The sequence below is a fragment of the Lissotriton vulgaris genome, chromosome 6 (genome assembly GCF_964263255.1).
Source record: "Lissotriton vulgaris chromosome 6, aLisVul1.2, whole genome shotgun sequence".
Classification (NCBI taxonomy): Eukaryota; Metazoa; Chordata; class Amphibia; order Caudata; family Salamandridae; genus Lissotriton; species Lissotriton vulgaris.
The window spans coordinates 941662621-941678378 of record NC_141694.1 but is presented as its reverse complement, the minus strand read 5'-3'; the positions used below and the strand labels follow the sequence as shown (position 1 = coordinate 941678378).

At 45.3% G+C, this 15758-nt stretch overlaps 1 protein-coding gene across 1 annotated transcript in view; it reads right to left on the bottom strand.

The window, feature by feature from the left end:
* The window catches only part of RNF217 (ring finger protein 217), a 544899-nt gene that overhangs the window by 257225 nt on the left and 271916 nt on the right, over positions 1 to 15758 (bottom strand). The window contains exon 2 of the mRNA XM_086926980.1: positions 8297 to 8530. Within this exon, the coding sequence (XP_086783106.1) occupies positions 8297 to 8530 (234 nt within the window). The remainder of the gene's footprint in view (positions 1 to 8296; positions 8531 to 15758) is intronic.

Genomic DNA, 15758 nt, shown 5'->3' with positions numbered 1-15758 from the left:
ACACCCCCAAGCAGACTTCTCCAGGTGAAAGTACAGAGGTGCAGGGCCGGACTGGTCATAGCAGGCATCCGGTGTTTCCCCGGGAGGCTGAAGTGTGGGGGCCGGTTTTGTTATTTGCAGTTTTGGTACTAGCGGTGCTGCAATTTCGACCCCTGGTCACAAAAGCAGCAGTTCTTCATTCTTGCATTCCCTCCCCCTCCCCCCACCCCCCGGGAGGGCTGGTCCGTCAAATTTGCCAGGGCTGCTGTGGGTTCCCAGTCAGGCCCTGAGAGGTGGTGTTGGTTTGATTTATGCCGGTGTACTGATGCAAACGTTTCTGCTGCAATAATTCGGTTAGTCCTACCAGCGCCCTTCAATGTAGCAAATCGATGAATTATTTCAGACTGTGTGAAAACATTCGTATCAAAGTACATGCACAGGTGTGATTTTGCAGCTTTCGGTTGAAATGCCGTTTGAGGTAACAGTGTGGTCTCTCTCTTCATCGGTTTGATCGTTTTCTTGCAGAACCCCTCATGGATCTATATTGTCCACTTTATTATTTAAACTGAACATGGCCCACTGGCCAAGCTGACCCATTTACAAGGATTGGACCTATTTATGAATGCAGATGACACACAGATTGCATTACAGATCTATAATGATCTGAGTGGCATTGTAGCCCAACTCTACTTCTGCATACCACAAATTGGATAATAGATGTAGAACTACAATCTAAACTTAAATAACAGAGAGACTGAGCTACCCTGTACTTTGATACCTTCTTGTTTCTTCAGCCTACCAGCTTGCCTACTACCCTGGATCCCAAGTCAATCCCAGGATGAAGAATCTAGAACTGGACTTCGCTTCTCCTCATTTGTCCAGGCTACGTCTGTGGTCAGTTCATTTTTTTTCTTTTACAGATCAGAACCCACAATGGAATCTTACATTTGTTTTCTTTCTCTCATGTGGTGATGATTTTGAATGCCTTTATTGTGGCTCTATATTATTTAAAATGTGTTCACCAGGACCTGCCTGCCTAGATTATTCCCATGCTCCAGCTGGTACAAAATTACGCCATCAGAGCCAGTCACCACATTTCACATGCTCTAGCCTCTCTTCACTGGCTCATGGTAAAGGAGTGCATTATTTTCAAGTCACTTTACCTAGTGTACAAATCTGTGCCTTCCCCAAATTTATCTATCTTTCAAAATTGTTTAAAGTGGCTAGCACCCTGCTGGTACATGGAGATCTGTGGATCAGTTTCACTCTTTGGTCCCAGCACTCCTCGCTTGGTTGGTGGGCTTTTTAGGTCGAGCCTGAGCCAGCGCACATGTGGTGTTCTGGCGATCTGCTGTAGTAGAGTATGGAAGAGAAGTCCAGCCCACTCTCCACCCATATTGGTCATTGGCGTCTGTGTTTGTCCTTCGTAAATGCAGGCTTCTGATTCAGTATTCGGTTTGCTAGTCCCTCCTTAGTACCGCCTTTTCTTCATTTGTAACCTCCCATGGCTACTGGCCCCTTTACTTCGGTTGTTACATGGTACGTGTTATTTATTTAGTCTTGTAAACACTATTTTCTTCATTGAGTTTCTCTTCCGGCAGGCACTCCGTGCTTTGCTTACTTTAGCGCTCCATGGGCGCTTTCACTTTTCAAGCAACCAGGACAATTGCTTTCCTTATATGTGGCTTGCCGTAGACACTATTTTTTTTTAAATACAGCACTCCATGCCGCACTTTCACTCAAATATGCTTTTCTTCCCACTCTGCACGGACGGCACACTAAGCGGGCGCAGTGTTAAATATATAAATCTGCTTCCACCGTTGTTCCCCCTCCCACCTCCTAAAATGCCCTTCATGTGCCTTGTTTTTTTTTGTTGTTTTTTTTTTTAACACCGGACGCACAGCGAGGTGGGTGTGCCTGAAACATCCAGCAAATTGGAGAAGAGAGCAAACTATGGCAGGAAAATAAGCCAGAACTAATAATAAGCTCTCGTCATTTTAAAAAGCCAAAAAGGTGGGTTGAACCTGCTCGCTAAACTTCTGTGTGCAATATTTACTCATCATGAGGAGAGCCCTATGCAATTGCTGATTGGGTGGAGTCACAACAGACCTTTCTGGTTGGCTGTGTTTAGTGACCCAAGCTAGGCTGCAGAAGTCACTGGGTCATCCTGGTGAGCTGGGACCGGAACTAAGTTTGTGATTACTGCTCCTTGAACCCTGTCTGAATGTTGCAGTAGGTTGGTCATCCTAAAGGAGGCACCAGAAATAAGTAAGAGGATTGACGTCACCTCAGCGTTCTGGAGTGGCCTGAGAGGAGAGATCGGCACACTGTAAAAGAGATTTCTCTACTGGAATTTCGGTATGTTACTCAAAGATCATTGTTCTGTATAAATACACATCGCTACTGTCATGAAAAGCTGGGAGCAAGAGTGGCCTAACGGTTATTTGATCCATTTTGTATAGTGTGAGGCATGTAAATGTAAATGTATTGGCATTTATATAGCGCACTACTTACCCGTAGGGTCCCAAGGCGCTTCGACCGCTGCGAAACCCTTCCTGGCTTCCCTGAGAGATGGTCCCTTAATGGGTATCTCCAGGGTGAGACCAGGCATCCCCGGCGGTCTGGTGGGGCCGTTAGTGAAGATGAGGCAAGCTAATGCCCAGAGTTGCCGAGTGTGATCGCTGATCAGAGTGGGCACCGAGGCGAGAGAATTATCGAGTCCGCTGACCCTGGTCCTGAAACCTGCCGCGCCGGGAATCGAACCCTGGTCCCGGGCCGTCCTCTGCTCTCGGGTCTGCCGCCTCTAACCAGTGAGCCACACTACTTCACTACTACATCAGAGCTCTTTACAAGAGAACAGTTAGCAAACGATTGCAGCAGGAGTACATCAATCACAGCAGGAGTACATTGGAGATACAACAGAGCTCTGGCTCAGGAACTTGGAAACTAGCTTCGGCTCAGCAAAAAGTTGTGGGCACATCACTTAATTTCATAGTTTGTGAAAATCTGTAAAGTAATCTAGTTCTCATGTAAAGTGCTCTAATACTGTGGACCAAGTTTGCCGTATGTAAAACCTATCTCGACCGCTTCTTCTCAGTTGGGTATATAATGTTACTGTCAGTTCGCAACTGAGTATATGTCAGTCTACTGTTACCTTATATTTTTTGATTACTTATTATAGTCATAGGGCAGGTCTTCATATAAGAGCCTGGACATTGTAGAGTGTTTTTTATTGCACATGTATCCCTTATATCTACATTCAACCCACACAGAGACTTCCTTAGACCGCTGTACTTCTTCCAACCTCGTCTGTGGCCCGGACTCATGATGAACCGAGTTAGAGGCAGATGTTTTGAAAATAAGTAAAACATCTGTAAATATTGCAGGCCCAGAAACTTTTTTTTCCTATTTGCAATTACTCTGGCTTTATTTTGTTGCCTGGAATGGGAGTGGCATAGCCAGTGTGTCATAAACCCTACGGAAAAGGAGGGATGTCATACATTTGCATTGAAAGAGAGAGAGACACTCTCCAACCCATCAGTGAACTTGTATGTCTGAACTATGAGCTGAGCACTTCATCAGCTGTCATCAGACTTCCTCCTAGTTATGCTCCCTATGCTTTTCTTTTTTTGGAATCGCCTCACTGCATTACGATTTGACTTTGCCTTTGTTTACGGTTTCCTAGGAATTACTACCAGCATGTACCAAGGTAGCACCCTAACCGGGTATACACTAACTTAGAATAGGTCATTTCAAAACTTCAGACAGCAAGATATTACTTTCAATCCAGTGCTCCGGTAATTCTCTCTGTTAAGACCTATGAGACACCTTAGCATCCTTTGTTCACCTTTTAGCAAGTGCACAGATCTAGTATGACAAACCTCTACAGTAGCTACTCTGGCCAGATGAAAGCACAATAAACATTTGTGTTTTTTCGTATTGCTTTTAAATGAGCAGCAGTATCCTTTTGCCTGTTTTCAAATATATTTGTACATTTCAGGGTAGCATGGACCTTCCAAATTAATCCACTTAGTCTTATTTTACTTCTCTTCGCACCCTTTCTCTGCTAATTGAAAAACCCCTACGTTTTCCTTCTATGTTTGCAACACTTATATCAAGTATGCAGTTTGTTTTCGGAGGGACCCAGTAATCAAAAACTGGCCCTCTGTGAAACCATTTCATTGTATTTATTTATTTATTTGAAGAGTTTTATATAGTGCTGGCTATGTATCAGAGCGCTTTACATGAGAACAGATAGTACATAGTTACATCAGTTACAATAGCATACCATAGAAACAGATACGAGTCAATAGGAGCATGATGATGCGTGGGGGAGCAATGAGACAAGGGTGTAGGTGAAAAAAAGCAAAACAGACAAAGCCAGGCAGGGCTGGAAAGGGGAGGAGGCAGCTACAGGTATACGGATCTGCTTTGATTTTTCGTAAGGATTCTTCCTTCGTTCAATCCTTTTCGTCAAATAAAAATATATCATCAATATTTCAAATTCCTTCTTTATTATGTGGTTAATTCAAGAACAATGCACAGTTCATTTTTTTTACATACAAACATAATTTCAACTTTAAAAAAAGATCAAATTAAAAACGTGTTTGGCAAATCACTTCTGTCACTGGAGTGATCCACTTCCATCACTACAGCACCAAAAGCTGCTGCCAAATCTACTGCCAGACCCCAAGTCACTGCCATGCAGTCTGTAGCGAGGCTACTACACTGCAGTCATGTGCGAGAATGTGCAGCATAGCTAAAAACTTATAAGGTCCCAAAGGCGAGACCGATTGCATTGCAAATGCTTGTTTCATTGCTGATTCCAAGTGCTGGAATAAGCTACCTGTTTACATTAAGAAAGAAGGAAATCTCAGATTTTGAAAAGCACTAAAACCTGTCGGTTTGAGCAATATCTTAAATCGAGGCTGAAGTTGTTCGCATTGACTCTTTCTTTTTTATTTGCTGCTAGCATCAGTTTATGCCTTTCAAAGGGGGACAGTTTTGCGCTTGATAAATACCATTAACGAAATAAACATCTTATTTCAGTGATGCGACCAGCTCTACAGTGTCACCTGAATCAAACGTTAATTACCCAACTGACTATACTGCTTTCCCAGGCTTTTGCAAATATGCAATTCCACTGACATAAAACTTGTAGGATCACTTTGCTGCCTTCCTGTAAAATGTTCCAAAATACACAAAGGTTCATTGGCCATTTTAAAATACTCTACACTCCAAAGAGTGACGTAGGATGCAGTTAGCAGGACCATAATCGTTGCTATGTATCATAAAATGACACCAAGGAAAAGTTCGTGCTTTTAACAAGTCAGATCAGCTTTTATTTCCCAAAGTAAGAGCTGGGCAACATTGAAGGTGGCTATGGGACTACACACAGATGAGCAGTGGGTTTAGAGCACGAATTATACTGCCCCACTTACGAGCATTCAAGAAAGCTAATACCAGACTTCCCGCTGCATGCCATTATTGGCATTCTAAATGTGTATATTTAGGTAAACATAATGGCCATCCTTCCTGTGTGCGGAAGAGCTATGAGTCAGAAATTCTAGTCATTCAGAACACATGGAACCAAAATAAGAAGTTAAAGTGACTTTTATACCCATACCAATAACTTTATTTCAGTTAAAATGAAACAATATAAGTATACCTTAAAATATTTACATTTTGTACTTTGATATTCTTTAGAAAATCCATAATATACACTTTTTTATAAAAACATATCAACACTATTGAAGTATTCTATTTATTTATTTGACAGCCTTGTAACACTGCACCTATCCCGCAGGAAAGTGGCAGATAACGGTGACCCCAACAGACAGCTAGAAAAGCCAAGTCTTCAGGTTATTATAGGAGTTGCAATTCCTACGGGTGACTGGGAGAGAATCCACATAGGTAGGCAAAGGAGCGGCCTTTCATGTAGGTTAGACAGAACCTAGACGTGGCAAAAGGCTAGAGGATCTCAGCTGACGCATAGGCAAATAAGGAGTCACCAGTTCCTGAATGTATGAGGGCGCCTGGCTATGTTTGGCATTGAACATACAACACAATGCCTTAAATTCAAAGTGTTTAGAGATTTTAAGCCAGTGAAGTTCCTGAAGCAGAGGGGAGAATGAGATACGCCGCAGTAGATGAAAAAGCAACCGGGCAGCTGCTTTTTGAATAGTCTGTAAGCATCGAATCAAGGTCTTATCAGGGCCCAGGTCCAGCACATTGTCATAACCCAGTCTGGATAGGACTAGAGCCTGAATGGCAGTTCTCTGACCCGCTAAGAGAAGTAACTAAAGGATCTTTCTCATCATTATAATAAAAGTTATGTACATATTTTGAATTTGCAGGCATTTGTGTAATGCTATTTAATCATGATTCGAGCATTACAACTATATAGTCAATTAATCGATGTACTTTGTGTATTCAGTTAATTTATGGTTGTTTATTTAAATAGCAATACAGGGGAAATCCTCTACTCTTCATGCCTTCTTCAGGCAGTCCTGGGCATCCAAAAATGGAACTCCGGTTCTTCCATTAATATAACCTTGTAGGCAAATGCGCACTCAGTGTACATTCATAGCACACTTAGGGGCCGATTAGGATTTTGGTCAGAAAGCCTCCAGCCGCAGGTTGGAGGCTTTCTGACCGACACCTCCGGTTTCAATTCTGGCCACCTAATAACAATGTAGGCGGATGGAATTGAAACTGACCGGTCGTTCCGGCTGGATTCAAATGACCTCAAGGAGCCCGCCGACCAATCGGAGGCCTGAATGTAATCCCTAAGGACGGCGTTTCCGCCATCGTGATTAAGTTGTTGGTTTCCGACAGACTTGCCATGTCGGCCTTTCTCACATGGAAAGGCTGTCGGAAATTGACTCACAGGGCCCTAATTCCTCCACGGCCTCCAGTTGGGGGCAGGGGGTAATACCTGCACTGTGTGGCAGGCACCTTGAGGTGCATGCCACACGGTGCAGGGATTAACTTCTTCCGTGCGTCGGACGCCCCCCGGCTGTCTGACGTCATGGTGGACTTGTGCGGAGGACGTCCGGGGGCCATCCGAATCGTACACACGTCGAATTCCTCCGCACCGCGGGGGAATTCCGGCTGCGACGAAGCGGTTAACAGAATTTCCCATTTCTCCATGGGAGCTTGTGCTACGGACGGTTTACGGCCACAGCACAAGCTCCCATAGAGAAATGGGAGTATGCAACTGCACCATGTGTGGTCGCATTGTAACAGAGGTGCTAGGACTGACGACTGGAGGTCGGTCGGTGCCGCAAACGCAGCGATGTAGGGCGGGTATGATTTCGCCAGATATCGTAATCAGGCTGTTATTGTTAGTACGTTCATGCATTACAACATTACAGACACACATACATTCAGCACACACATTAAGTCTGTGCGCTGCTCAGTACTGTAGCTTTTCTTTATTGTATCGGGTGTGCTGTTTCCAAACACACTCTACTTGCACAGATACTCACCCAGTGCGCACTGTACAACACTTTGCCCTTCAAGTACTGAACTTTACAGAATACAAACACACATACACCCAGCACATGCTTTCATTGTGAATGCACTGCACAGCACTAAATCTCTTATGTAATGTATTCCCAGCAGGCATACATACACTAACCACACATATAGTGCACAGCTCTGCTCTATCCCTTTACAGTACCTTTTCCAGGTGCACATTCATCCAGCGCAGTTTCACTGTTCCTGCGCTGCACAACACTCTAAAACTACTTACTGCAGGACAAGAATGAGTTAAGCACAACGCAGCTGAAAAAAGGGTGAGTGAGCCTGTAGCCCTCACTCCAGTGATGCAGGGAAAAATGACCAGTTCACTACTACTGATCACCGCACTGTATGCTGCCACTACTGCGCTTGTCCTGCTTAACTCCTGGTGAAGGCGGTAGCCTACCACCACTATGACTGTAATGCTTTGGATACCCCTCCTGGTCCAACACGACCGAAATTCGTGAGCCAGGACTATGCCTTGGTGAACATGTATGATACTTTCTCGTCTATGACAAAATATTTGCTTTAGGGATTCAGACAACAGTACCGTTGGGCACTCAGGGCAGGAGTACAAGTCTAACTATGCAGAGGACTTTTCCATCCCATCACACTGTCAGCTGATGAACAGGTCTGCAAAAGAAACCACTTAATGTAAACACTTGAATTCCAATAGTACATAAAAGATACATTAAAAAGCAGAACCTATATCTGACCCCAACAAAGGCAGAAAGCTGATTTAATGCCATACTCTCACAGGCCTAAATTTTCTCAGCTTAGAAGACATGCTTACCTTGAATTTGTTCTCCACTTTGGCAGGGGTTGGAATGTGACCCTTCCTCCTTAACGTGGTAAAGTGCTTACATTGCGGACATGGCTTGGTACCGGAGTCTGAGCGGCTGAGCTCCAGGAAGTACTTGTACTTGATGATGTCATCATGCGGTAGGTAGTAGAGGATGGTGGTCTCTTCCAGATGTTCAGTGCACTCTGTTATTGGACATTTGATCTCGGTCTGTCCCAGCTGCACCTGCATACAAACAACCGAAAGGTCACTTGTGTTGGATCTGCTGCATAGTTAATTCACAATACGTTATTTTTCTTTTATTGTGGGTCATGAGGTATTGCATAATCGCTTTGGTTATGCATGAATGGATGAACAAATGGGATTTATTCTAGGTAAAGACTCCTACATCTATTGTACCTCTCTAAGATGGAGTTGTGTGCTATTGCGAGTACCCGAGTGGTAAATGTAAATCCACTCATCCCAAGAGAACAATATTATCTCTCTGCACTAAAGTGCAGTTTGCCTTGATATTTTGCCTCAGTTCATCAGCCTTCCTTATGCAGTCTTTGGAGACAAAAAGGATTCCAGCATAATTAAGGGGACAATTTAGCGCTAAACACAAGATATCACGGGAAAAATCAATCACCACCCCAAGACATGGGCTACACAAGCATTGATTAGGTCAATCGTTTTTGTATATTGAAACAATTTTTACTGAGCTTCACCAATACACAATATTTGGTTCCTACAATAAAGAGCAGTTACGTGACAGGTCGCAGTGAGAGTAATGCAAGGCTGCACTACTCACAGAACAGGCACACATCTGCAGTAGCTGTGGGGTCTTCCCTCATGAGCAGAGAACAGTAAATGCACAGCCATGGAAGAGAGAGACAAACAGAGAGAGAAAGAGTATGAGAGAGAGAGAGAGAGAGAGAGAGAGAGAGAGAGAGAGAGAGAGAGAGAGAGAGAGAGAGAGAAAAAAAAGAGAGACACCCAACACCATGTGCACAGTACTCCCAGCTTGTGTTACAGCAACCCCTGCTTGAGACACCAGTAGAGAAGAGAGACAGGAACTGAGACCCATATGAGAACTGGAGCAGTGCTTAGTAAGAAAAGGCCACATAAAAGGGAGAAAGAATGGCAGGCGCTGAGCTCAATGTAGGGAAAGGAGCAGCATGAGGCAACTGATCAAATACCAAGGTGGAGTGGGAGGCCAAACAGGGCTCCTTAGACCATCACTTCTAGACATAATACTATAAATGGAAAGACAATAATGAAACCATCAGTCACATCTCTGTTCTTAGCAAAAATAACAAATACCATTCCAGAATGTTGTATCTCTACACCATCTCATTTGGAGACATAATTTCCAAATAGGGGTTCTCAGACCATTTCTATGCATATGACACCCACACCTTCTAATTTCCTACCTGCCTACTCAGCCCCATCTTCAATCACATTTACCTAACCTTCTCACTTCCACCGGTCTCTCCATGATGCAGCTACCCCTCAGGTTGAACTCCCCCAAATCAGGGTTCTAGCATTTTCCTTCCTAATCTGCAACAATCTCTCTAAATACCTCAAATCCACCACCACAAAATCCCACACTTTTTGCCTTCTCAGCCAGAAGAACAAAAGTTACTTACCAGTATTGGTGTCTTTCATAGATTCACATGCTTGAATATTCCCCGTCGTCGAAGTGGGAGTCCCACGGTACATAAAATAGCAGTAACATATGCATGTATAAATGAAAAATATCATAAATAAAAATATACATACATATAACGTAATAAAATTGTAAAATTTAAAAAGTACCATATAACATAATAGGCCCATTGAAAAGCCTAAGGGAGAACTCACTTTAGTAGCATATTAGTGTCATTATGTGTAGGTTCACATTCCAGCCAATCAGGCTGTAGCCTCCTCTAGAACCTTCTCCTCAGAAGCCCAAGTCCTCAGATTTTCGTAGCACAAAGTAAGTAAAAGTGCCTGAGGAGAAGAGAGCCTCTGAGGGGAGGATGGGAGGGTCGCATGTGAATCTATGAAAGACACCAATACCGGAGAACCACAGTTTACAGGTAAGTAACTTTTGTTCTTCTCCAGTATTAGGGGCGTCTTTCATAGATTCACATACTTGAATTAGAGTAGAAAGCAGTAAATCATCACATAAGACATAAAGGTGATATACCAAAGCAAGTAAGGTAAACATATCAGTCAAAATGCAATGAATATTAAAAATATTATTAGAAAAAACCTTTATGACTGGAGGCGGGTAGCAATAGAGGCTCACCTTTATTGGAAAAGATTCTGCAGCACCGCTTGACCTACTACCGCATCCGCGGCGTCTGTTGATTGCAGGCAGTAGTGTTTTGTAAAAGTATGGCTGCTCGACCAGGTAGCAGCTCTGCAGATCTGCCTCAGGGGTACCCCCGCAAAAAGGGCAGCAGAAGTAGACACCGCTCTAGTTGAGTGAGCACGAACTGGAGCAGGAAGGGGCTTCCCAGCCCGTTGGTGGCAAAAGGATATGGTAGAGGATATCCATCTGGTTATGGTCTGCTTGGTAACAGGTTGTCCTTTGCAAATTGGACCATACGCCACAAACAATTGATATGAATTTCTGACAGTTGCAGTTCGCTGAATATAAAATTTGAGACACGTTTCACATCCAATGAGTGTAATGACCGTTCCGCTGGAGTTTGCGGAGCAGGAAAGAAAGTCTTCAGGATTACGGGTTCGTTGAGATGAAAGTCACTGGGAACCTTCGGGATGAACTTAGGATTAGTTCGCAATGTCACAGCCTCATTGGAGAATTGTAGAAAAGGAGGCTGTATGGTAAATGCCTGGATGTCACTGACACGCCTCGAGGATGTCAAGGCACGCAAGAGAGCAACTTTCCAAGTGAGAAATTTTAGACTTGCAGAGTGGATAGGCTCAAATGGAGGTAGAAGCAGTTGAGACAAGACCAAATTTAAGCGCCAAGCTGGTGGATGGCAACGGATAGGTGGAAACATCCTAAAAAGGCCCTTGTAAAATTACTTAATGATTCTCGAGGAACATAGAGATGTAGAACCATCATGACAGAAGCAGGAAATCGCCGCCAGAAACACTTTAAGGGTTGAGTGTGAAAGTCCTGATCTCGCCAGGGATAAAAAGAAAGGCAAGATCCGTTCAAGTTTTGCAGTCATGGGGTCCAAATCTTTAGTGCGGCACCAGACACAGAAACGTTTCCACTTTAATTGAGAGGTTTTAATGGTGGATGGAGCGCGAGCACGCACTAACACCTCTCTGCAGTCGTTGTCGATATTCAGACGTGCAAATTCATTGTATTCAGGTTCCAGGCATGGATTTGGAGGTATGCCGGATCCGGGTGACAGATCTGTCCTTGCTTCATCGTGAGGAGGTGAGGTAGAGGATGAAGCGGTATCGGGTCGGACTGTGAAAATAGGAGCAGGTCTGTGAACCATGGACGCCTCGGCCATTTGGGTGCAATCAGGATGATGTGGCAAGGTTGAAACCTCAACCTGTGTAACAGGCGAGGAATTAGAGGAAGTGGAGGGAAAGCGTAGATGAAGTCGTTCGACCAATTGATCGAAAATGCATTTCCGCTCGACTCTCTGTGGGGATGCCGACTTGCAAAGCGTTGGCATTTCTTGTTGGTAGCAGTCGCGAAAAGATCCATCTGCGGGTGGCCCCACCGTCGGAAGATGAAATCGACGGTTGGTTGGTTGAGTTCCCACTCGTGATTGTCTGACGACTCCCGGCTGAGTGAGTCCGCCAGAACATTGGCCACACCCGGCACATGGATGACTGTGAGATGAATTTGATGTTGAATTGCCCAATCCCATATTTCTTGTGCCAGTTGTGAAAGTAGGACCTTGTGCCGCCCTGCTTGTTGAGGTAGTGCATGCTGGTGGTGTTGTCTGTCCTCACCAACAGAGTGTGTCCCTGCACTAACCTCTGGAAGGACTTTAGGGCCAAGAAATTCGCCAAGAGTTCCAGGCGATTGATATGCCAAGTACGTTGGGTCGCCGTCCACTTTCCTTTCACAGACATGCCGTCGAGATGCGCTTCCCATCCCTCGAGAGACGCGTTTGTTGTAAGCGTCAGAGTCGGAGGTTCGTCTTGGAATGAACGGCCCGTAGATATGTTTGGAGGGAGAGCTCACCACTCCCGCGCTTTCTGGATGCGAGTTGTTAGAAGGACCTTGTCCTCGAATGACCCTGACACCTGTTTCCACTGTTTGTCTAATTCCTCCTGTAGAGCCCTCATGTGCAATCTGCAATTGAGGATAAGTTGGATGCACGAGGAAGCTAAGCCAAGGAATGATTTGAACATTCGAACAGAAACGTACAGTTTTGACTGTAGGAATTGCACCATCTTTACCATGCAGTCCTGTCTTTCTTGGGTAACGAACAATTTCCCCCGCCGAGAATCTAGTGAGGCTCCGAGAAAATCTCGCCTTTGCGACGGATGAAAGTGTGACTTCTGATAATTGATTGAAAGCCCCAAGGTTTGGAAAAGGGAGACGCAGAGCTGAGTGTGCTGCTCCGTCAGTTGAAAAGTCTTGGCCTTGATGAGGCAGTCGTCCAGGTATGGATAAAATTGAACGCCTTGCAGACGCAGGAAGGCAGCTTCCGGGGCCAAGATCTTGGTAAAGACCCTCGGCGCTGATCGAAGGCCGAATGGCAGGACTTTGAATTGGAAGTGCAGCTGTCCGACTGTGAAGCGTAGATACTTCCTGTGTCTGGGGTGAATTGGCACATGGAAATATGTGTCTTGGAGGTCGATCGTTGAAAAGAATTCCCCTGGATTGAGATAATTCTGAATTTAAAGCAAAGTTAACATCTGAAAAGTTTTCAAAATGATAAATTTTGTTCAGGGCCGTAAATCCAAAATTGGACGCCATTCTCCCGACTTTTTCTTGACCAAGAAGAACCGGGAATAAAACCCCTTGCCGCGTTGACCTTGCGGCACTACCTCGATGGCTCCTTTTTTGATCATCAATTTTACCTGGGCCAAAAGTTCTTTGAGATGGGGAGAGGGTGGCCCCGAAGGTGGACGAGTGGGATGGAATTTTGTAAACTCCAGGGTATGTCCTTTGGAGATAACGTCCAGGACACATTGGTCGGAAGTGATTTCGGACCATTTGCAAAAGTACTTTGAGATGCGACCTCCAAGATTTACAGTCGGCAGAAGAAAGGAACTGTGACTGTCACTGCTTTTTATTGTTTGAGCCACCTCTATATGATGTTTTTCGTTGGTATGGTCTGGTGGTGGACTGACGATTCTGGGATTGGTAGGAACCCCTCTGCCGGTTGTCGTTGTAGGTGTTGTACGAACGATATTGACCTGATCCTCGAAAAGTAGAGGAACCTCCGCCTCTACCTCGTGCCCCCCGAAAGGGCCGTTTCTTGTACTGGAGGGTAGCTAAGGACTTTGCAGTGTAGGTGTCCTTTTTTATCGCCTCAAGGGCATCATTTACATGCTTGCCAAACAATGAATCCCCGTTGTACGGCAAGTCCAGGACTTTTGCTTGTACCTCTGGACGGAAGGTGGTAGACTTCAACCAGCCTTGACGCCTCAAGACTGCAGCCCCAGCCAATTGACGAAAGCCCGTGGAGGAAATGTCGAGCGCGCATTCAATAATTTCAGATGAAATTATTTCTCCCTCCTGAATAATGGCCTGCGCTTCTGCACGAATGACATTGGGTATTTGAGGAATCAGTGCGGCAATCTCGGACCACATCTGGCGGTCGTAACGGCCCAAAATAGCCAAGTAGTAGCCGCCATTGTTGTAAACTTTTTGCCTAGAGTCCAACTTGCGGCCTTCCTGATCAGGGGGAGACGTGATCGGTGTAGCAGGATTGCGGGATCTTTTCTGTGCTGCCTGAGTTATAACCGAATCTGCTTTTGGTTGCGACACCAAACAGGCCGGGGCAGAAGCCGGAGCCTTATATTTTTTGTCCAATCTCGGCAAAACTGCAGGTACCGAATTTGGATGTTCCATTAACTTAAGGCCCTCCTGCCAAATAAAGTCAATGATTTTTATTGTGTGGGATTGCCTTTGTGAAAGGTCCTTAAAATCATACAAGAAACATTCACTTTCATGTTGTTTTTCGACAGTGAGATGAAAACGCTTTGCAGCACGGACCATCAAATTATGGAAATTTGCAATGTCCACTGGAGGCGATGCTACAGGTGAGGTGGGCGGAGTGGAAGGTGTTTGCGCCCTGTAATTGTCCCACTCATTCATATCGACGTCATTGTCGTCGTCATCAGTGTTGCGAGGATCAGGATCCTCGTTGTCTGTGTCAGGACGAGTACCCCCCTGGTGACGCGGGTGGAACAGGTGCAGGTGCTTGAGGAAGTTAAGGTTGAGGCTGTGGAGGAAGTTGTGGTGCTGGAGAGGCAGGTGTAGATGGAGGGAACCTGCGGTTATAGTCATCTAGCATGTGCTGCAGGTTCCTGACCAAAGATAATGGTATTTGCATAACCGGCTCCGAAGTAACTGGTTCTGATTCGTCAACAGGAAATAATTTGTTCCCATCTTCGACGTTTTCCACTTTGTCACCCTCATCACTATACTCCTGGCACTTAATGTGCAAATCAGATAGACTAGATGCCTGTCCGAATAGTTGTTCTACCTCTGAATCGTTTCCGGATTCTTCCTCACCAGACTGAAACAATTGGTCTGGAAGATGAGTTCCACTTCTCACTGGACTCAGTTGAATGAGAGGTACTGTCCTCAAAGAAGTAGCAGTAACCACTGTAAAAGTGACAGCTGTGGCCAAAGGTTGATGAGACGTCAACGAGCCCGTTGACGTAAATGCGGCCGTCTTAGAATCAACCTGAGGCGTCTGCGTCGTCGCCATAGATGTAATCGACGCTGAAATTGAAGGCTTTTTCTTCGTCGACGAAGATTTCTTTTCCGTCGATGGAGCCGTCGACGAGATTGGAGCCTTACTCGTCGACGATGATGTAGACGTCGACGGGATGACAGCCGTCAACGATGATATGATGGTCGTCGACGGAGGCGCCGTCGACGAGACAGCCGTCGATGATGATGGGCCAGTCGACGAGCTGCTTTTAGATTATGATTTGATCTTCGTCGCCGGGGTTCGCGTCGACGAGGGAAGCGTCGATGATGACTTCTTCGTCGACGGTTTTGATTTGACACTCGTCGACGAGATCTTCACAATAGAAGTAATGGGTCTCACCTCCTGGGCTGTTGTCGACGAGGTGATCGTCGTCGACGCAGCACTGGTTGACATAGTGCATGTCGTCGTCGACGTAGAGGCTACAGTCACTGACTTCGTTGTCACTGAAGACGTCGACGGACGGGTCGACGAGCCCTTCGACGAGCCAATGCCCGATTTAAAAGTGGAAGGCAAGGCTTTGGGCGCAGACGTCAGAGAACCAGGTCCCGTAGACGTGCCCTGAAGCGAATCCTGTGGGGAAACAAACCTGGAGG